The following is a 21,378-nucleotide window of genomic DNA, read 5'->3' as shown; positions in this document are numbered from 1 at the left end:
GTGCTGTTTATTAATATAGGCACGTGATCAGCATCAGCTGGAACCAACCCCATTCCTGCTTTGCCACTTGTACTACTTTGTAAGTTTACACGACTGCATGCTAATTAATCCAGTAATAAAGTTTATAGAGCTGATTTCATAATTATTCATATGGTTGAGCTATAGAGAATCTGACCTTGCAGATTGATAGAAAATAATAATTGCCCATTGACTTACTGCAAGGCAATACATTACTGGATCCATAAACGGTGCCCCGCTAATTCATAAATGGGTACAGAACGGGGAAAAAAGAGCAAAACGAATGGAAAACATCCAGCTTATAAACAGCTAACACCATATAACTATACACTGATACTATTCTTTTTTATTTTTTTATAGAAAGTCCAATGAGTAGCTTGTCTGAATAGCCTATGACCACCTATAACATACATTGGCGCATGACAACCACAAAAGTGATGGCGATGCCCAAATTATTCTACTCCAGCATACGGCAGAGATTCTGGGGCAACTAGGTTAGATGACACAGCAGACCACATGAACTGACATTTTACTCTGCTTATGAGGTTGCGTGGAGGCGGAATAGATTACATTGCACACACATAATCCTACAATCCCAGGTTCACAGTTTGGATAGAGGTATGCTATTGAGAGCAGCTGATCTCTCCTTCCTCAACATCAGCGTTCAGGGAGGTTGATACACTGTCCTCCATTTCATGATCAACCTCTTCCTCAAGATCTTTCTTGATGAATAGGCCAAGTGCCTCCAGTGGGCTCCCTAGGCCCTCTGGCAACTCAATCCCATTGACAAAATCTACGATCAATTTGCTTGGAGGATTCAATTGCCACTTTTGGCACAAGTTCTCCAGGTCCTTCAGAAAGTCACTATTGTCAATATCAACAGTCTTCTTCATCTACATGCCAAAGAGAACAACTTGAGTAACCATAGTGCAGCATCAAGCATAGAAATGTTCTGGTAAGGAACTGGCAGGCAGGAAGTACCATGTGCAGTGCCAGTCGTGCAGCCTTTCTTTCCTTTTCGCGCTTCGTCCTTATTTCTTCCTCTACCTTTAATTGCGCAGCAGCTTCAGCAGCCTTTACCTGGGCCTCAATTCTTGCTTTCTCTGTACCAAGGAAATTTTTTGAAAATGAAGCCAACATTCACAGGACAGGCCTGACATAACCTTGTCAATATTTTTCGAAAAGTAGCTAGCATAACATAAGGCCAATAGCCAAATAGTGAAATAAATAAACACGACAGAAGCAAGCAAGAAAGAAATGCCTCTATCACAAGCTATGTTTAGAGTAGAACTGCAACAAAGTTTAGAGAGACATAAGCTATGTTTTGCTCTAGCCTGGAACTTCAAGAAGATGTCAACTAACATCCTGATCTACACATAAATTCATAGTAAAAAGCATCCACCTTATAAGGCCAGCTAATATTTTAAGGGATCATGAGTGATGTTGATCACACCTCCATCAACGATCAGTTGTGCTCAAAACAAATGTTTATGCTAGAGCTATCCTTAACCCCCTTGCCCCACCCCGCATCAAGCCATCGACAATTCGCCATACCCTATCTCAATCACGAATTTGCACAAATGCCGTTACACAGCATTTTAGCAACCCCAACGTCATGAAGCTTCCAGACACTTATGAGATGCACCACCACGGTAATGCTCTAGCCACCCTGCCCTCTGGAACAGATATCCAGGAGGCCACCACCATCACTTATCCTGTGACATGCACCTCTGTGGCCCACAATTACCGAAGATATTCTTCATGTCCAGCTAAGAAAGAGATCTTTGACTCGAAAGTTTCAAACTTTAACTGTCACTTGGCGTATGCTCTTTGCTGTTGACAGAGCTAGCAGACAAGAAAGATCATAGAATAAAAAAAAAAACTCGACCGGTGGGGAAAGACCGTCCCCACAGCATTGCACTAAGAAGAAATCTCAGCCAAACCGGCCGAGAATACCCCTGAACCCCAGCTTCACCCTATAGGGCCGCACCGTAACCTGGGCCAACCACAACCCACTGGGTTAGCGACCACTGCAACTACCCCCTGGTAGGAGGGCCCAAACCAACCACAGGTGCCACAGGCCGGCGCCCTGCCACTATTCAATAGGTGTATACTTAATAAGACTAAACTGAGTATAAATAAGATGTCTTAGGTGCTGTTATGCATTCCCCAGCGTACCGAGGCTTGTCTAGTTAACTCCCGCACATTACGTGGACAATGACAATGGCATTGACCCCACATGTCTTGATTCTCTCTTTTCCTTTTCTCTCATCTCTTCCATTCCAACCCCACCAGCCATCTACTTCTCATCACTTCTCCTTCATGCAACGATAGCATGTGGGCCCCTGTGGCAGTGGGTGGATGTGGGTGTGTTTGGTGCGCCATATTCACGCACAGGCAGGCGAGCGAACAGGCCAAGCTCCAGATCTGGCGGTGTGGTGAACAGCAAGCATGAAGACTTTTGCAAGGTGTGTGCAAAGGGGCACTTTGGGCAGCAATGATCCCGTGAGCAACCGACACAAGGAACCGGATGCCTAGGGAGTGCGGCACACACAAGTTGACAAAATAGGTGACATTGCCATATCTGAACAATTATGATCATGTATTAAATCTTCCAATAGGCGAGTCACTTTTTCCTTCTTCCTCATGCAAACAAAATATCTCTCTCTCTCTATTCTTGCCTCTCCAGCCACGTCAAAGTTGAGACTAGAGAATAAGAGTCTGGTGTGTATCACACCATATCTGATACATGTCGATATGTAAAATTTTTGGCACACGTATCCATGTAATACTGGTGTGAATACGTTGCTCTCAATGGAACTGGAAAATTTTGCAAAGGGCGATGTACATAAGATGGCATAGTCCGCGCTAGTCACATGGTGAAAAGGTAGTGCCACTAGTAGAGCTGAACATGGCAGACAAGGTTCTGCCATGGAGCTCCAAGAGGTACTATAATATTGATTGATGGGAATGAAAATATTCAGGTAATCCAACCAAAGAAGCAGGACATAGACACTGGAGGCAGCTGTCAGAGGGACAATGACTGTATCAAAGGTATAGCAACAGCACCAATGAAGCAGGGTGCTGCTGCTATCCCCACCAGTGCCTGAGCAAAAAAGGACATTGGAAAAATAATAGGTGGGAGCAATTGAGCTTGGCGACGTGAATAAGATGGATGGGAAGGATTTGGGGTGACACCAGGGTGGCAACAGGTCAGGTTCCGGTCCAGTTCCTGATGTCGACACTATGGCTAAAGGAGTTGAATTAGGTGACTTTCTTCTTATATTCACAATGCCACCTAGGTTGGTCACGTTATTTTTAATTACATATCAGGGCAATAAAAGCATAAATGCCCCCAATAAAATATGCATTTGTTTAATATACTCAACAGACAGCACCCAAAAATTACAACCTAAAACCACAAACTGAAAACTCAGATTTTTTTCCTCGCAAGTTTGGAGAATTTATGTCACTCGTAATAAAATATAACTTCCTAGCATTTATAACTGAATACTGATAAATTTCAAGAGTGTAAGGTTCTACGTGCATAACTTCACTAACTGGTAAATTTAAAACTCCCCAAATCAGCTCACCATTTCAAACAAACTATCCCCTGACCTCACAACCTTATCTATTCTATCGACCTTCTTAAGTAGAAAGCTACAGTTTCTAACATGCCATGAGTAAAAAAAAAAAAAAATCTCTAACCAGTTCCTATTGATATCCAGTTAATGCACACCAGGCATTGATTAGGCTGGTTATTGCCAGTAGCTAGAGAAAGATGGGTCAAAATGCATCTTCAAAATTGTAACCCTCCCAGAGCAATATAAGCTACTAAAAACACTTTTTTCCTAAAGCAAGTTCCCCACCATGTCTACTTGTCTAGTCTATTTTATACTTCTTTCGAGAATGCTGCCACTCGGACTCGAACCGAGACGCATGAGCACTGCTTTCTACGAGCAGGGTGTCTACCAATTTCACCATGGCAGCTGACTCGAAATAAGAGGTAACTTAAAAATTATTTCCTTATGAAAATGGACAAAGTTGAAGATCCATTAGTATTTAAGAACATCATCTGACAGTCATATGCAATGCTCTACAACTTTTATTGCATCTCACCAGATGTTGTCTACGCCCCCACTATCCATACATAGCTCCACTGTTCCAGTTCTTTTTTTCCAAAATCCAAAATGTTGTAAGATAATTTCTTAAACTAGCTTCTTTGAACTACTCCACAAATACTAAGATCATTTCCATGAATGATTCAATGAACAACAAACTGGCTTATAATATCCTCACAGAAAGTTGAAAAAAAATGGTCTTAAAATTGACTGGCATGTTCAAAGGCACCTCCATCCATTCCTACCCATGATAAATATCATGCATCGTGCTACTATGTGACATGCTTGAGACCATATTAAAACATAGGGCACACCTGGCACTTAGGGCCCTATCTGGATAGGGGCCATTTTGATCTAATCCCCTCAATTAGCATAAAAATTGCAATTTTCCCTCATAATCTAGGGGGGAACATTGTTTGCACAGAAATTCTATATAGTAATTGGTGTAATGCAAAATTTAGGATATTGAGTAGAATATCAAGTTCACTAACAATCTAATCACACATATTATTGTTCTGAAAAAGGAACAGGACTAGTGAGAGCTATTCATGAAGATTAAGGCACAATTGAATTGACCAAACATGACAGAGGTAATCAAACAGATCAAGCACATGCAACCATCAGAAGATTTCCTACCTTCCTGCTGCCTTTTTTCCAGTCTCTCCTTTTCCAACTGCAACTTTGCAATGTCTACTTCCTTCCCCTAGAAAATCAAAACGGCATTCAGTAAGGAGCCACAGAGAAAAGTCTTCTGAAAAAGTTGCTGTGTACAATGTTGATTATGTATTCAGAAATATTACATGATCCAGAAGTGCATTTTGTTGTGCCTTCACGATTGTTCCAGCAAAACGACTCTTGAGCATCGCTATACGGAGGGCCTTACTGGGTGACAAAGGTTCAAGGTGTACATAACTTTCCTCTCCTAGAATTCACATAACAAGATGCACTATATTAGGAAACAATTATATGCAGAAAATAGTGCCTTAAGTTCAAGCTGTTATAACTATAAAGTAAGAATGTAAAACTAAAATACAAGCAGGTGCATCAAATAATTGATATCATCTACCTTGTTCAGAAGAAGCAACAGAATTGCAAGACCCTGACTCATTTCCTACGGTCGCAAGCAAGTTTGTTAGATAACTGATAACATGGTATAAGTTCATAAAATTTGGCCGAAAGCATCAACCTACCATTTGATAAAACCCTGTTCTCATTTGATTGTGTTCTTGATATTTTATCATTCTCCTGAAGATAGAAGATATTGCATAAGAGAGTGAATGGACAATCATTCAGCTACTGATGGTATTATCAGACAAAGATAGGTACAAGTCAAAACAGAAATAAGGGCAGTCAAGCCAAAAACCTTGGTTGAAGCGAGTGAATTATCTATAGAGCACTCTTGGCTACCAGCTGCATGAAAGGATCCCCCCCAAAAAAAAAGCAAACCACTATAAATCCTTTTGTGGATGTGCTATATGATGAGAATCAACAATTGAGAGAAGATATATCATTCAAACCTTTGAGAGAGGTGTTCTCAGAGCCTCGGACAAAAAATTTAATTTTTACCTGTGGACAGCAGATGGCAATATATTAAAAAATATTGTCATTAAGAAAGAAATGCCATCAAGTGAATAGGTATATAATTATCCTACTTTGGAGGATATTGCATTTATTGATGGCTCCTTTGCCAGTGAATTTGAGCATGTGACCAGCCGTTCAGTAATCAAAGATTTCAATTTCATGGCAGCTTGAGGCTTTGTTGCCTTCATCAGTTTCTGCTCTTGTACTGGGTTCCTGACATTCCATTTTCTTATCACCGATCGCCATTCTGAGTCAAATATTCTATTTAACTGTTCAGCAACTGCGTGGACATGATTTCCTGGGGGATTATACTTCATTGCATTTGCGAATGTAAGTCGCATATCTGCTGCAAACTCACTAGCCATAACATATTTCTTGTCTGAGAGTTTCTTTTTAACAGTACCCAAGTCCATTGGATTACGGATAACATCAAAGTAATCAGGAATCCCATAAAGAACAGGGTCAACTGGTTTGTGGAAAAGCCAACCACCTTTGTGATCCATGAGCTTCTTCAGAATTTTCCCACACAGCCTTGTCTTGCTAACATTCATGCTTTCAGCCATGCTCTTAGGGAATGATTGGTGCTCAAATATAGAATTTGATGTCACCTCAGATTCTTGGAAGTTCATTTCTCCAACCTCTGAATCTGTACTAGAACGTAGTGGTTCACTGCTTATACAAACTGCCCTCCTCTTTTTACACACCTGTGAGATCACAGTGCTTGGTGAGAAACTGAGAATACATGCTTTCTGGTTTTGACAGAGGACCAGTAACTTCAGACCTGTCGTTACCTCTTAGATAGCCACACAGCACATCCTCTGTAGGGCTGAAAATAGAAGAATGATATAGAACAAAGTTACATACCATGTGCCAAATAAAGTGGTATGCCCAAAAAGGAAACAACAGAGGAACAGTAACAGAAATTGCTTCGAAGTTACATGGCCCATATTAAGCAGGAATTGTTTTACATAACTTCTGACAGAATATAATTCTTCTAAGATTGCATGAAAACACTTAAACTTGCCCAATTATCCAACCCAATCTACAGAACTACACCGACGCCCAACGGCAAACTCGAAGCAAGCCACAGGGCAGCTTCGAAACCCTGGAGCCAAGCGCCTACTCTGTCCTCTCGAGACAAAAGGCAAGGAGAGAAGAACCAACCTGGTGTCCGCTCTGCCGTCGCAGAGAGCGGGGGCCTGCCGCGCGAGTCCTGCCCCCCCCCCCCAAGGGTCGGGAGGCCCCCTCCCTCTTCGCGCTCCCCGGACCTCCTCAGATCCCACGACGGCGCGGGGTGGGTCGGAGGCACGCGCGCGCCAGCAAAGCAGCCGCCGCCGCTGACGCAGCTGCAGCTCTTCACCAGCGAGCGTGCGAGCAAGCGGCCGTGGGAGGGGAAATGGAAAAGGGATCGCGGACCAGCGGAGGCTAGGGTTTTAACTCGGGCTCGTGGGAAGCGAACCCGACCGACCCGGTTCTTCACTCGCTCGGTCGGGCTCGAATGGCTTTGATCCACTGAAAGATGGGCCCCACGTAGACACCTGAGGACTGGGCCCCGCGTGGCAGCGGAAGGGACGCCCTCTCACTTGACGACCTCTCGTCTCTTCTCTCTCCCACGGTCGCTTCGTTCTTCGCAGGTTCCAACCTCCACCAGGAAAGTGCGAGGGAAATACGGGATCGGAGGCGCCCGGCCCCCGGAGGCGGAGGAGCGCGGCGCGCGCTCAGACTCCTCGCTGGTGAGTGAGCAGTCGCCACCGCCTCCTCTCTGTTGTCGCTCTTACCCCATCATTGTTGGAGTCGAGGGGAGCCGCATGGCGCAAGCCCAGATCCGGCCATCCGGGGTACCATTTCGCGCCTTGGTTGGTGATTCTTAGTTGATTGAGGCATTAATGCACCGATTTCACTTCCCATAGTCTAGCTTCTGAGAACCCCTGGTTTTCGAGACACTGTTTTTTCGTGTGGCAAGGCCCGGCCGTGGTAGGAATGTAGGACGGTAGGACCGTAGGACGTAGGAGGTCATTTGTGGAATGCTGAATGTTGTGCAAAATTAGGGTGAGCGTACTGCATAAAGTACTGGCAGCATTTTTCAGGTAGGGATGCCTCCCTGATCTGCTGTGGCTCTGGTTGGTCTGTATATTTTGGGATGGAGGGAGTAGTATATCTTAATCAAACTATTACAGTTGCAACCTTTTATTTTTGTTGTTAAGGAGGTTACCATGTACAATTCATACTCAATCTGTTATGTGCAGTATTCAGTATCGCAGGAAGAAGTGTCACACACAGGTGTCTGGAACTCCGGATCAGCCATGATCCCTTATCTTTAGGTTTTGGTTTCCTAGTCAGTTTAGATTGGTTTGCTAGTTCATTAGCTTGGGTTGTTAGCTTGTGCTCACAGATTGTAATCTGGCCAGACTAGGAAGAAAGTAAGAAGAATCAATTTGTTGTCTGCTCTCTCATCCCATTGCTTGCTTGATGCCACCTTGGTGTCAGCCCAACTAAGGGCAGGAAACCAGCCAGGCGACCACCCATTGCTGCCCAATATAATCACTTCCTCACGGGAGTGACACAATCATTCGTTCCCCAAGGACTATCTGTATAACACAGGAAAGTGGCCAACTGGCCATATATTTCTAGTCACCCAAGATATATACCACTGCTCGCAAGAGACTCTGATGGGGTTTTATTTCCCCAAGTCCGCAACTGTCATATTTTTTAGATTTTTAATATAGTGAAAATAAAAGTACCAGAGAATGGAAGAATGGAAAAGCTATGAATGTATGGCATGTATCCTTTTATCCTGTATCCCATTTTTGTTTTCATGTGTTAACTGTTGCTGCTGCCATCTTACCACTGCAATCATGCTTCCAGGACAAAATGGACCTTGTATCAGAAGGTTTGACAGCACAACAGCAGAAGGCAAATAGTCGAAGACCAGTTGGTAGCTCACAGATTTGGACAGTACGTCTCTTTCTCGTTCCTTACTCCTTTTATTACTTGGGCATCTTAAACAAGTTACATACTGAGGTACTCTAAATTTTGTAGCGGTACGGTGTTCTGCTTCCAAGCCAGCAGACTCGAAAGCTAAAGGAATGGGTTCTGACTGATCAGCAGCAACAGCTTGTTAATGCTAGTGGTCTTGGACATCTTGCACTTACCACTGGGTTTACCATTGATCGTTCTTTGCTTACATCCTTTTGTGAGAGATGGAACAATGAGACAAATACTGCACATTTCATGGGATTTGAAATGGCACCATCACTTCGTGATGTTTCATACATTCTTGGCATTCCAGTGACTGGTCATGTGGTGACCGCAGAGCCGATTGGTGATGAAGCTGTGAATCGAATGTGCTTGCATTATCTTGGAGAGAGCCCTGGAAATGGGGAGCAATTGTGTGGCTTAATTAGGTTGACTTGGTTGTATAGGAAGTTCAGTCAACTACCAGAAAATCCGACCATTAATGAGATTGCATATAGCACCAGAGCATACCTTCTATACCTGGTTGGTTCCACCTTATTTCCTGACACAATGAGAGGATTTGTATCCCCAAGATATCTACCCCTGTTGGCAGATTTTAGGAAGATCCATGAGTATGCTTGGGGGGCTGCAGCCCTTGCTCATCTGTATAGGGGATTGTCTGTTGCAGTAACACCTAATGCCACAACACAGTTTCTTGGCAGTGCAACTTTGCTGATGGTGTGCTCTTTAACTGAATGATTTCTGATTATTATCTGTGGTTTTGTATTATCTGCCTCACTAATCTGGGCTTCCCCTTGTTCCTGCAAGGCTTGGATTTATGAGTACCTTCCTATAACTCAACCACAACAGAAGAACCAGAGCACCTTGCTGCCCCGGGCTTGCCGGTGGAACTTTGGAGGAGCAACACGTGGACAAAGAAAAAAAGTTATGGAGTGGAGAAAAGTTTTCGAGCAGCTTCAGTTATCTGAGGCAAGTCCCAAATTACCTACTTGTAATCATGTTCCAATGTTTCAACTGTTATGTTATACTATCCCAATTATGTTTTCAGGTCAATTGGAACCCTTACAAGGACATGAATCCAGCAATTGTTCCAGAATATTGCATTGCTGCAGATAACATCTGCTACTCACGGACTTGGCTAATCAGCTTTAACATAAAGGAGGTGTATGTTCCTGACAGGTTTGCTAGGCAGTTTGGAAGGGACCAGGGTCGCCTCCACGGCGTACCAATGTGGGCAAGAAGAACATGGAGTAAGTGGAAAGACTGGAGGGTTGAGTATGCTCGTGAGATTGAGGAGTTCCATCAATTGGTTGGCTGCCGTTTCACCCCTTCTGCAGAAACCAATATCAACTCCCTACCACCAGATGAGTCTGTAGCTGGACAGAATGCTACTGGATGTAGTCAGAATACCTCTCATGACATTTCTTCAATGGTAAGGCCTTCACAGAAAGTTGGTCTCTTGTGCATTTTGCTTACATGGTGGGCCTCGGTGTCCTTATTGTTTGTGACTTGCAGATTGAAGATTTGAAGAATGATTTCCCAGTAATTGATCGGTATCTTGAGGGACACTTGCTTCCTGCAGAGGTTGCAAGCTTCTTAGAGAAGGTGGGTACAATGATCAAGAACTACTCCCCACCGCAGGGCAACAGAAGGAAACATCAAGCAGCTCAGGGCCAAACTGGCCCTGTCAGATCGAAGAACCCAAGGAAAAGGGGGAAACCTTCACTCTTTCAGGATCCTTCGAACCCTCATCAGTATCCAGGCGCGCTAGTCCCATATCAGGCAAGCAAGTGTGACATGGTGTTTGATGGCACCGTTCCTCTACTAAATGGGGGTGAGGAGTACAAGGAACAAGAGGCCATGGAGCCATGGCAAACCTCCCATTTGACAATGACCCCGTCATCTTCATCTCTAGGTTCAAGCTCACCAGAATCAATGAAGCGGGGTCGGCAAGATGAGGGCGAAACTCAAATTCCAAGGGACACTGATGACCTCCGGAGGAGTGGAAGGCTCTGCGTGCAGCTGAAAATGTTCAAGCACAGTGATGGAGTGGGTGCCGAGGCAGCTAATCCAATTTTTCTCTGAGGGAGACTACCAGCTCTTGGCCTTCTTATTGTACAAAGTAGTGGAAAAAGAAAACTTAGTTTGTTGCCCTGCTGAGTGCTGACAGTTAGCTGGTTGTTTAGGTTTCTTGGGGTTCCTGATAGTGTGGATTAATGTGGCTGTGCATAGCACAGCACGGAGCCATTGCCATCTGTCTGTGCGATTAGCAATGATTTCCCATGTTTATATCTCAGCATGTAGCGCCAAAGGCAGACGCCACAAAGTGCAGTCTATCGCCTGGACGATGACCGCCCTAGTTAATCTGCAGCTGTACAAATTTGGTTCCAGATGATGATGATGCTAAGCTTCAGTGCCCTTGTTTTGCAAGCATGGTTGTTTTTCTTGACACTACGCATGGTTACTGTGCGCTGGGAGCGATTATGCATCGCTTCAGGTGATAGGAAAATCATCCTATCACCTGAAGCACCGGCCCACGAGCAAGGAAGGTTTATCTTCTTCCCCGCGCGGCCAGCCACCTCCGCCTCCGAGGGTGGAACCGTCGCCACCGACCCTGCTCGCCCCCACGCTGCCGGCCGCACCTATGGGAGCTCGCCGTGCCTCCCCACTGCAACCACGAGCCATTGGTTGTCCTCCACTGCTCGCGATCGGCGACTTCCGCCGCCCCGCCCACAACCTGCTACCCTGCTGCCGGCGACCTCTCTTTACAGCTGGCCACGCCGGAGACATCCCACCCCCAGCAACCTAGGACCCGAATCCAAAGCCCAAACCTCCCGAACATCAATCCTCGGAAGAAGCAAGCGGCGGCGGCGACGCAAACGCGAGGAGGAAGAAGCTTACCTGGGCCAATTCCGTTTAATGAGCTGAAATAACCAACGCGAGCTCTTCAGGCGATGGATCAGGATTTTGTAACATAGACGATGCATAGCTCCCCCGCTGTGCGCTTGATTAGCTAGGAATATTGCTTTTTTTAAGTACTATGTCTCCATCTGATTCAGTTGCCGTTTTTGCACCGTGTGATTGGTTGGAAGCACCAGCACCGTCCTAATGCACCGAATGCAAGATCCACATGTTTGAATTCCCAATTTTTCAATCTCAACACCCCCCCCCCCAAAAAAAAAACCCACCACCCCACCCCGCGCGCGCAACCACCGCACAAACAGTCTCAGTTTGATGAATACAGTAACCTCTACTCGTTTATAGTGGCATTGCCATTTCATTTGCAGGTGGAAGGCATCACGAAGGAATTCCCTATCGGCTATTTTCTCATGCAGCAGACACTCCCAGACGAGGTAGATCGGGCCCTTCCTCGGATCCATGAACTCGTCGAGTCTTCCCACCCCAAAGAAGTTGATGCTGCTGCCGCTTTCGATGCTCGAAGAGAAGGGTCTTCAGACCCTCACGAACAGGTTTCCTGCAGAACTGGCACAAGAAGAAGCAACAACAGAAATGCCACAAGATCCAGAGACTGAAGCAGCTCCAGACGCTGCACGCCTGCACCTGATGCTGCGGCGCAGAACGGCGACTTGACCAGCACCTAATCTCTGGCGGAGCGCGCTGGCATGCCGAGGAAGAAGGTGGCAGTGCGGGAAGGGCGCGTGGAAAGCGAGGTGGAAGAGGACGCCGACGCGAGAGGCAGAAGAGGAGGCGGCGGCGGCGAGCCGCTCCGGAGGAGCAACAGGCACTGCGGCTGCGTTCAGGTCAAGAGGTTCAGGCACCGGCCCGGGAAAGGGTCCGACGCGTCCGATCCAATCGAGCTGGGATCATCGCTGACACTGGCTGAGCCTAACATGACGGCAACCAGGAGTACCAGGATGCAGATGCGTGCTAGTGCTAGATGGAAGGATGGATCACATCCCCTGATACTTGCACTATTCACGGCCTGTTTATGCAACATCTCCCAGCCTTCATGCTAAAGGACTGTACTGTGTTCCATTTGTTCTCAAAGTCCACTCTTCACTATCACACGCTTGCTGGCAAGCATGCGAGAACAGCGATCCCTATTAACCCTCACCAGCAAAGCACGATAGGCCAAAATTAATGCAACATTTTCTTGAATACGATGTTTGGTGCGTAACAAAAAAACATAATTTTTATTTCTCCAAATAAATATTTTTTTTGAAACACACTCCAGTTATATTGTGCCTCACATTCTTGCTCCCTCCGATCCAAAGTATTAAGGTATCATTTCGTTTCTCGAACATTCACCCACTCCGCGAACCTTACTCATCAGCAGCGGGGAATCACGAATTTCCACAAATAATTTTTGAGCGAGCTGTGCAGTACTTCGCGGATGACAGACCTCTGAGGAAGGGACATTATAGGGGGCCCCACACGACAGTGTCTATCGCGTCCCTGACCTCCCCGCCCCCACCTTCTGCAGGCAGCCCAGCCCTCCTGGACGAACAGACGCAAACCAGGCACCAACGCCAAATCTCGCGACCTGTCGAAATAGGCGAAACCGGAGGCAGCGAGTAGCGCGAGACGAACGCCGCCCCGAATCCAAAACCTAGCGCCAGGAGGAAGACGGCGAGCAGCGATCCCGGCCCTCCAAAACCCTAGCCCGGCTGCCGGATCTCGGGGTAGCAAGGCATGTCGGACTCGGCGTCGATGGCGGCCGCCATCGAGGCGCGGTTCAGCAGCCGCGACCTCATCGGCCGTGGCTCCTTCGGCGATGTCTACAAAGGGTACGGATGACGCCCTCTTACTCCTGCCCCCAAATTTTCCTTCTCGCCTCCTATCACATCGCGCGGATTTCCGAGCTGATGCGCGGCGGGCGGTGGCCGCGCTCGATTGAGCCGCTAGTTTTGCTGCCGGTCGAGCGGCATTGCGGATTTGAGTGTTGGGGCTCGAGGCGGGGCTGGGTCCAGCGGGGAATTCGTGCGTTGAGTTTTGGGAATTAGGTGATCGAGTGGCCAGCGGAGTGGCGTTCGTGATGTTGTCCACCTTTGTTCGGTGGCATTGGTGGTTTCATGGGATCTGGGGTGAGTGCTGGGTGAGGGATTTTGGCGAACACGGGTTGGTATAGTGGCTAACGAAGATGAGCTTGCAGGGCATGGCAGCTTTAATTGGGTGGTTCTAGTATTGGATGGCAGCTTTGCTTCTAAAAAACCGATATGCAGGTGTCGCCTAGTGAGTAGTGGCCCATTAGGAAGGCTAGGCAGCAACTTTGGGGCTCGGCATTAGCCGTGGCGTCTAGCGCCACCCAGGCGGCTACGTAACCGACCTTTGAAATATTGATCACATGTTATCCGACTTGTTTTCTATATATTAATAGCTATCTTTATGTGGGGAAATGCCATTCTTGTGAGGACTGAGGAATATGCTTGCTCACATGACTGAAGGTATAATTGTTTTGTTCATGTAGAACATAAGCGCTTTATGATGCGACACACTTAAGTGAGGGGTAGGCTGTTACTGGTTTCTTTCCTCGAATTTTCAAAGAAAAGATACGCGAGCTTCACGTGCTCTCAAAAATAAAGGGTGTGCATGTTACGTGGGGAAACTGGTTAATAATTTGTTTGTAACTCACTGCCTAGGCAACTTCCATATGTTGTTTCCTCTATACTTAAATTCTTACCTTTGGAATAGACAATAGTTAGCATGTGAAATGGAAATTCCGCTATGTACTTTGTATCGTTCCTCAATATATTTATACTGTTTACTTCACATATAATGCACATCAAAGTTGGTGTGCTATTTGCAATTTTGCATGGAGAATGACATAACATTTTCCTTATTTCTTCTTTCACTTTAAAAGCTATTGAATATTTTCTCTCATATCCATAGGCATTAGGTCCCCTTAAATTTCGCACATGAGTTGTGTACTTCTATCCTTTCTCCTACCTCATTTTATGTTGAATTTCAGTGCTTGCTCAATATTCTTTTGTGTTATTTTTTTGGTAGGTTTGACAAGGAATTGAATAAGGAGGTTGCTATAAAAGTCATTGATCTGGAAGAAGCGTGAGTTCAAAACATCGATTTTACCTTGACTTCCTTTTTCAACATATTAGTTATTATTTTCACTCCACCTGTAATATTTCCCTCTATTTTTTTCCCAAAAATGCTTATTTGTTTTGAATAAAAAAAATGATTGTAGTGAATGAGTGTGCGTGTGTATGTTTTTAAAAAATGGAGAAGGAATGGAGAAGTTTTGCTTTTCTGTGAAATGGATGCCCATGTCGAGCCTTATGGTTGCATGCATTTCCACTCCCTCTATTTCTTTTTTGATTGACCACTCCCTCTAATCAATGTCAGAAACTACCATATAATTATATCACCACTAGATTTCCTTGGAAAGAAACTCGCCGTGAAACTGCAAACTTTACCAGGCCCTGTACCTCATTGCGCATCTGTAACTAAATTTTCCTTGCAAAATACTTAACTAATTGGCACATATTTTCATTATAGATTCTTTGTTTTTTTCTGGTCTGTTTTCTTCCGCCAAGAATTTATTCCAATTTATTAATTTCTTTTCAACCAATTCCATGCAGTGAGGATGACATTGAAGACATACAAAAGGTTGTAGTTTCACCTTGTGCTCTATATTGGATACTACGTTATCATTGGATCAACTTAACATGCATTGTTATGGAAAATTCTTTCCCTAAAAGGCTTTATTTCCTGTTGCAGGAGATATCTGTTTTGTCACAATGCCGGTGCCCTTATATAACTGATTATTACGGCTCTTATCTTCACCAGACTAAACTGTGGATAGTAATGGAATACATGGCTGGTGGTTCTGTGGCTGATCTTGTATGTTTTGTATATCCTTCTCAATTGACCCAGCACAATGCTTAATACAATGCAGATAGAAGTGAAGTTAATGTTATACCATTGCCATTTGCCAAGCATCAGATAAACTACTTGGGTGATAATTGAATGTTGCTGTTGCTTTCATCTCTTTGACAGCTTCAAGCTGGCCCTCCTCTGGATGAAATGTCTATCGCATGTATTCTGAGGGACTTGTTACATGCAATTGAATATCTGCATTCTGAAGGAAAAATCCACCGTGATATTAAAGGTCTTACTTCTCCCCCCTTTCCCTTTTCTTATCTGGATGTTTCTCTTGAAAACCTGCAACTATTTGGAACAACTACCAACCCAATAGCAGTCGAACTCTTCAAGCCACATCAATCTTAGGAGGATGTAAACTGGAATGAGCCTTCCCTTAAGTTGTGTTTACTTTAGGTGGTAATGGATAATATTTCCAGATTGACTTACCTTGTTGCATAGTGTATGTGATATATCTTGATAGATCTTTTCCCTTTGGTCTTAGTAATCCCTTTGCTAGTTAGGTATATATCATTGTCATGGAAATAAATTTATCTAGTTGGAGGCTATGCGGCCAGTTGATTGATAGCAGCCACAGAGACATAAGCAGTGTATTACACCTTCATTAACTGTCTGTCTGACTGTCTGTTAACTATAAGAAACTAAAACCAATGGACATGAAGCTTTTTTTTTTGTATTCTGTAAGAACCGAGTCTGATTCAACAATTGCTTGGTTGATACATATCCACTCAACAATTAAATGTATTCTGTATTACTCTTGCATTACAAAATGTTTTTCTGGAAACCTATCCACTCCATTCGAACTACCCTAATCAAGTAGTCACTCCATTCCCGTCCTGGGATGTGTAGAACATATCTAATACTCCCTCCGTTCCAAATTGTAGGTCGTTTTGGCAAATCTAGATACATAGCTTTTGCGATACACCTAGATGTATGCTATGTCCAGATACATAGCAAAAATTATGTATCTAAATTTGCCAAAACGACCTACAATTTGGAACGGAGGGCGTACTGCATATCAAATTAGTTGACTATGACTTCATTGATACAATAAAGTTACTTGACCTTTTATTAATTGTTCCATTTAAATTCCTTGCTTGTACGAAAACATTTGGATCTTATTTGCTATTCAATTAAAATTTGGTTGGGTTAAGAACTTAAGATGCTGAAGGGGTGGCTGGAGAATCGTTACTGCTGGTAGTAGCATGGGACCGGATAAATTCGAAATCTTAGAGGTACTGGTGGATGTAAACGAGAGCAACACCAATACCAAACCACCCTATTTACAAATCTAAAGGGTACATGTTTAGTGGACAGTTGGTAATGTCCTTCCACAGGTATAGTGATGCGAAGGGTTATGGTCAAATAAATCTACCTTAAAAGTTCTATGTGGAAAGATGAGGGTTAGCATGCAATAATACGGTTGCCAATCCAAACCATTTACTCAGTGTGACATGTAAGGATTCATTATATTTGATACTGTTAAACATAGAGCTTATTACACAAACACAGATGATCCTGTTGTTGTGCAAGGACTAATTAATCAGGATATGCTGTTGCCAATGCTGTTTTTTCATGTAATGCCCAGCATGATGTAAATTGCAATGATAAATTGTTTGATATTTTGCAGCGGCAAATATCCTCCTCACTGAAAGTGGAGATGTGAAGGTATAATTTTCCTAATACTTGTGGAAGATTCTACATTTAGGAATGTTTTTCATTGTGACTGCTATTCTTAATATCCAGCCTACAATACATATTGTGATGTTACCATGTGTATTACATAGGTTGCAGACTTCGGGGTTTCTGCACAGCTGACTAAAACAATGTCTAGGAGAAAGGTACCATCTTAACCATTCTTTGATCATGTCAAGTTGCTCAATACTTCTGAGTATGCATCAGGAACCTTTTAAACCTCAACTATCGCTCAAATTGACTGGCCTAGATGATCGATTTTACATTCTACTCATTAATGAAATCCTTGGAACAAAAGATAATAGAATCAAATCCCCTTGTTACTTACTGTAAACTGATTAGCTATCATTTCCAGATGACTAAACTGTCAGTCCCTATTGAAAACAATACTTGTTGACTGTTCTATATATGTGCTGTGCTGCTGGACATTCGTATATGATCCTGTTCAGCTCAATGGAGCATGTAGGTACGGTAGCATCTTTTAATCATTACATCGTTCACTGTAAAGCTAGGAATAACCTGTGTAATCTGTGGCTAGATTTGAGAAATATGATTTTTTTTTGTTTTGCACTTTACAATTTTAGATAGATTAGAGAGCGAACCTTTGTATTGCTGCTAATGATTTTGAACTGTTCAGACATTTGTTGGAACTCCCTTTTGGATGGCACCTGAGGTTATTCAAAATTCTGAAGGGTACAATGAGAAGGTAATTGTGCATTTGTTAAGCAGTTTTATTCTTATCGAGCGCTTATTTAGACAAAGTTGTGTCTCAATGCAGGCAGATATCTGGTCGTTAGGTATTACTGCTATTGAAATGGCAAAAGGTGAACCCCCTTTGGCAGATATTCATCCCATGAGAGTTCTTTTCATGATACCTCGTGAAAATCCTCCACAGGTCATTTGATTCATTTTCAACAATCGTTACCAAGTGTGTTGCAACTTACCAAAAGCATTGCTATGCATTTCTGTGCAAGAGGATAAATGATATTTATTAATATGCAGCTTGATGAGCATTTCTCTAAACCAATGAAAGAGTTTGTGTCACTATGTTTAAGGAAGAATCCAGCAGAGGTAAAACCCTTGTTCTGTATTTCTATCCGTGACATGAGCCATTTCTCTGCACCATTATGTACCTGATTTGCATATATATTATACCATTTTAGTTAGTATACTGTGCTTTAGTTAAAATCCTGAGTTCATGTCGTGCTTTCTTATTTGGCAATAATTAACGTGGTAATTTAATATGTAAGCTGGTATGACATTTAAATTTATATTCTTCCTCACTTGTGCCTAATGTTCTCTTTGTCACTTTCTCGCAGAGGCCTAGTGCCAAGGACCTTCTTAAGCATCGTTTCATAAAAAATGCCCGAAAGACTTCGAAGCTTCTGGAGAGAATAAGGTTAATTGCTAAACTGTTTGAACTGATAATTTATTGTATCAGTGTTCATCTCATTCATGCTGTATGCTTCTATTGCCGGCATGGGCAGAGAGCGGCCAAAATTTGCTGCGAAACGCATGGATGCCACACAAAATGGCCAAACACATGTTGAAGAAGATGATGTTGGTACAGGTACTATCAAGGTTGATAGGGCAAAAGATGCAGCTCCACCTTTGAGGTAGATTTAAGAAAACAGTAAGTAAACTTCGTTTCCGTCTTTACACACCTGATTATTTTTCTACTGTAGTCAAGGAACAGTCAGAAAAGCTACAGGCTGGGATTTGCCTGATAGATCAGAGGGCACGGGAACTATCCGAGTTGTTTCAAGGCCCCCTCAGACTGCCTCCACCAAGGATAGTAGATTTGATGTGCCTCAAAGTCCAAATACACCAAGACGTACAGCTGATCGAGAAAATCAGTGGAGGTCATCATATACTGGGTCTGAAGAATCTCTGAATGATCGTGGGAGACTAGAAAGCTCTACTGATGATGTGAGATTTTGATATGTGGCATGCAACTTCGTTAAGTTTTGATGATTTTACTAACTAAAATTCTTTGCCAGAATGACCAATCTGTAAGTGGGTCAGGAACAGTTGTGCTACGGACTTCAAGAACATCTCAGCTGTACCCAGCAGCAGCTAGCAACCACAGTTCCAAGGTAAATTAAAAATGTCATTGTTAGATTTGTAAAATTAAATAATTAATAGGCCTACTATCCTGTGAGCAGCAGCAACTGATACACCTCATTTGTTAGCCTCCCAGCAGATTCTCCTCATATGAAGATACGTCTTCCAGTGGGACAGTTGTTCGGAGTCAAATTGAAGACCCAGAAACTCCAAGATCTTCAAGGTCAAGGCTGGGGATCCAAGAAAAAGCATCAAGCGCTTCACTAGAGGATAGTGCTGTTAACCTTGCAGAGGTGACATGGATGAATAATTTTGTTTCCTATTTTCTGTATGTGGTTATTAATAAATGCATAATTTTTAATGTACTTCTCGGTACGTACAGGCAAAGGCTGCTCTCCAGGCTGGATTAAGAAAGGGAAATGCTCGAGAAAGACCTGTTGTCAACAGGCATGAAAAAGAATCACATGCGCATAGATCTTCTGGAGTAAATAGTCAAGATGTTCAAAGGTACTTCCAAGTTTACTTATATCCGTGTTTTAAATTCGAAAGTAGAAACATTGTGCCCCATTGTTTAAGTGTTCTTTGACAAAATTATATTCTTCATCCTAGTGAGAGTCTAGACATGCAAAAAGGTCGTAAATCACGGCAGTTACCAGATGGACAATCAGCTTCTCGAGCTTCTAGTTCTGTAGCTTCACCTACAATCTCGTCATTGATAATCCCTTGTTTGAAGGAGGTAATGTGTTTGGCATGCTCCCTCTTTCTCTTAGTTCTTTCTCAGTTAGATTCTACTGACATGTTCATTCTACCTTTCAAATTGCCACATTGATTAATTCATCCTCATTTTTGACAATGGTTTAGTAGTGCTAGTGCATTTGATAAGACAAGTCTTATAACTTTGAATCCCTCCAGTCTTCTATTCCAACTCGGTACTTTCTTGCAATTATGCTGCAGGCTACTGGTGACAAGTTTGAACGGCCCGCTGTTCATGCTTTCCTTGATTCCTTGATGGATCTAGAACATGAGATACCTGGATCATGCGAAGTACTGATTGGCAGATTGCTACACCGGCTAGGGAGGTTGGGCCATCACTTGTTCTCATTCTGTCTCTCGAGAATAGACCCTGCTCATTTTCTCAGCTCATAATTGCTCATGATTCCTTTTGATGCAGCTCAAAGGAGTCCTCATTGCAAGGCCTTCAGGAGACGGCAGCTTCAGTTTTTGCAAAGAAGCCTGAACCTCCCTCCGAACAAGCAAGCTACAAGAAATTAGCTAGTACGCCACCACTGGCTGCTCCTACCGTAAGCCCGCTGGCAAGGTTCCTTCTAACAAGGTTGGTCCCCAGTTCCTGTGTTTTTCCCTTACATAGTATAGCCATAACAAGGACTGAGTTTCTGCTGTTGTTGCAGGTGGCAAAACCAAGTTTCACAAGACCTCAATTCCGTTTGATTCATGCGATACAAAAAGAAGAGATATTTCATCTTTGATTCGGTGTATAATTAATTTTGAGTGTACATAATGCAATCTTTAGAACTCTTTCTGCTAGATGGCCCCAACCATCTGTTGTTTCATTTGTTGTGTTCATGGTGAATTAACATTTCTCCTGCTCATTTTCTGATATAACTTCCACCGCTGTACTTGTATAACATCTCAAGAACAACGCCGACATATCCAAAATTTTACCAGTTGCCATCTATTTAAAATATCGTGAACTTTTTGGACCAGAATTCTGTCTTCAGTTTTTACCTATACTACTACTACTAGTTTCAAGGGGTAGGCGGGAACATTTAGTGAAAGTGGCGATTGTGCTCGCGAGTCTGGTTTGAAGCTTGGACGATGGGTCGGTGAAATTTGTTGGCACGCACTCTGTAATTGCGCTCCTCGTTGACTGCCGGCTAGTACTTGCTAATCACTTGCTGATTGTGGCAGAGGCAGACGTTGCGATCGACGGACTGGTGAAGCATTCCGACTCCGTGGGTAGCCAAGTACAATAACAATGTAGAAACTTGCATTCTTTTCCCAGTATGCGACGTTCGGTTTAGTTGCTGGAATGGTCTGGTCAATCTGT

The 21,378-nt window shown here is 43.6% G+C and overlaps 3 protein-coding genes across 7 annotated transcripts; 2 read left to right on the top strand and 1 right to left on the bottom strand.

The window, feature by feature from the left end:
• Positions 1 to 338: 338 nt before the first annotated feature.
• LOC112882231 (transcription factor GTE9) lies at positions 339 to 7,139 on the bottom strand. Of its 2 annotated transcripts, none has more exons than XM_025947245.1 (11): positions 6,885 to 7,139; positions 6,502 to 6,546; positions 5,792 to 6,424; positions 5,657 to 5,705; positions 5,503 to 5,549; positions 5,330 to 5,384; positions 5,206 to 5,250; positions 4,940 to 5,061; positions 4,776 to 4,842; positions 1,000 to 1,121; positions 339 to 911 (listed from the first exon to the last, which is right to left on the bottom strand). In XM_025947245.1, the coding sequence occupies exons 3-11, from the start codon at positions 6,347 to 6,349 to the stop codon at positions 642 to 644; spliced, it is 1,335 nt and encodes a 444-aa protein (XP_025803030.1). In that variant the 5' UTR covers positions 6,350 to 6,424; positions 6,502 to 6,546; positions 6,885 to 7,139; the 3' UTR covers positions 339 to 641. The 2 variants fall into 2 exon arrangements, with proteins under 2 accessions (XP_025803030.1, XP_025803029.1); XM_025947244.1 differs by having other exon boundaries at positions 6,512 to 6,546.
• A 158-nt stretch (positions 7,140 to 7,297) lies between these two features.
• Positions 7,298 to 11,126, top strand: LOC112882230 (protein MAIN-LIKE 1-like). 4 transcript variants are annotated; one of them, XM_025947243.1, is made up of 7 exons: positions 7,514 to 7,576; positions 8,586 to 8,675; positions 8,760 to 9,413; positions 9,504 to 9,665; positions 9,745 to 10,128; positions 10,212 to 10,478; positions 10,612 to 11,126. In XM_025947243.1, exons 1-7 carry the CDS (start codon positions 7,529 to 7,531, stop codon positions 10,633 to 10,635), a joined length of 1,629 nt encoding a protein of 542 aa, XP_025803028.1. In that variant the 5' UTR covers positions 7,514 to 7,528; the 3' UTR covers positions 10,636 to 11,126. The 4 variants fall into 4 exon arrangements, with proteins under 4 accessions (XP_025803026.1, XP_025803028.1, XP_025803025.1 ...); XM_025947241.1 differs by lacking the exon at positions 7,514 to 7,576 and adding an exon at positions 7,298 to 7,453 and having other exon boundaries at positions 10,212 to 11,126; XM_025947240.1 differs by having other exon boundaries at positions 7,514 to 7,558; positions 10,212 to 11,126.
• Positions 11,127 to 13,162: 2,036 nt separating this feature from the next.
• Positions 13,163 to 21,034, top strand: LOC112882229 (serine/threonine-protein kinase svkA-like). Its single transcript, XM_025947238.1, has 20 exons — positions 13,163 to 13,444; positions 14,664 to 14,720; positions 15,251 to 15,278; positions 15,390 to 15,512; positions 15,669 to 15,780; positions 17,182 to 17,219; positions 17,339 to 17,392; positions 17,884 to 17,952; positions 18,025 to 18,141; positions 18,249 to 18,317; positions 18,566 to 18,645; positions 18,734 to 18,862; positions 18,932 to 19,175; positions 19,247 to 19,342; positions 19,439 to 19,603; positions 19,693 to 19,817; positions 19,920 to 20,046; positions 20,265 to 20,389; positions 20,482 to 20,643; positions 20,720 to 21,034. The coding sequence occupies exons 1-20, from the start codon at positions 13,350 to 13,352 to the stop codon at positions 20,757 to 20,759; spliced, it is 2,055 nt and encodes a 684-aa protein (XP_025803023.1). The 5' UTR covers positions 13,163 to 13,349; the 3' UTR covers positions 20,760 to 21,034.
• The last annotated feature ends 344 nt before the right edge of the window (positions 21,035 to 21,378 follow it).

Source organism: Panicum hallii, chromosome 2 (assembly GCF_002211085.1).
Source record: "Panicum hallii strain FIL2 chromosome 2, PHallii_v3.1, whole genome shotgun sequence".
Taxonomy (NCBI): domain Eukaryota; kingdom Viridiplantae; phylum Streptophyta; class Magnoliopsida; order Poales; family Poaceae; genus Panicum; species Panicum hallii.
This window is presented reverse-complemented; position numbering and strand designations above follow the sequence as displayed.

Coding starts and splice junctions, on each gene's coding strand:
- LOC112882229 (XM_025947238.1), top strand. CDS start 13,350: ATGTCGGACTCGGCGTCGATGGCGGCCGCCATCGAGGCGCGGTTCAGC. Junction 15,781..17,181: donor AATCCACCGTGATATTAAAG/GTCTTACTTCTC, acceptor GATATTTTGCAG/CGGCAAATATCCTCCTCACT. Junction 20,644..20,719: donor GCAAGGTTCCTTCTAACAAG/GTTGGTCCCCAG, acceptor CTGTTGTTGCAG/GTGGCAAAACCAAGTTTCAC.
- LOC112882230 (XM_025947239.1), top strand. CDS start 7,529: ATGGCGCAAGCCCAGATCCGGCCATCCGGGGTACCATTTCGCGCCTTG. Junction 7,577..8,585: donor GGGTACCATTTCGCGCCTTG/GTTGGTGATTCT, acceptor TCATGCTTCCAG/GACAAAATGGACCTTGTATC. Junction 9,666..9,744: donor AGCAGCTTCAGTTATCTGAG/GCAAGTCCCAAA, acceptor TTATGTTTTCAG/GTCAATTGGAACCCTTACAA.
- LOC112882231 (XM_025947245.1), bottom strand. CDS start 6,349: ATGAACTTCCAAGAATCTGAGGTGACATCAAATTCTATATTTGAGCAC. Junction 5,706..5,791: donor TAAATGCAATATCCTCCAAA/GTAGGATAATTA, acceptor TGCTGTCCACAG/GTAAAAATTAAATTTTTTGT. Junction 5,251..5,329: donor GAACAGGGTTTTATCAAATG/GTAGGTTGATGC, acceptor TTGCGACCGTAG/GAAATGAGTCAGGGTCTTGC.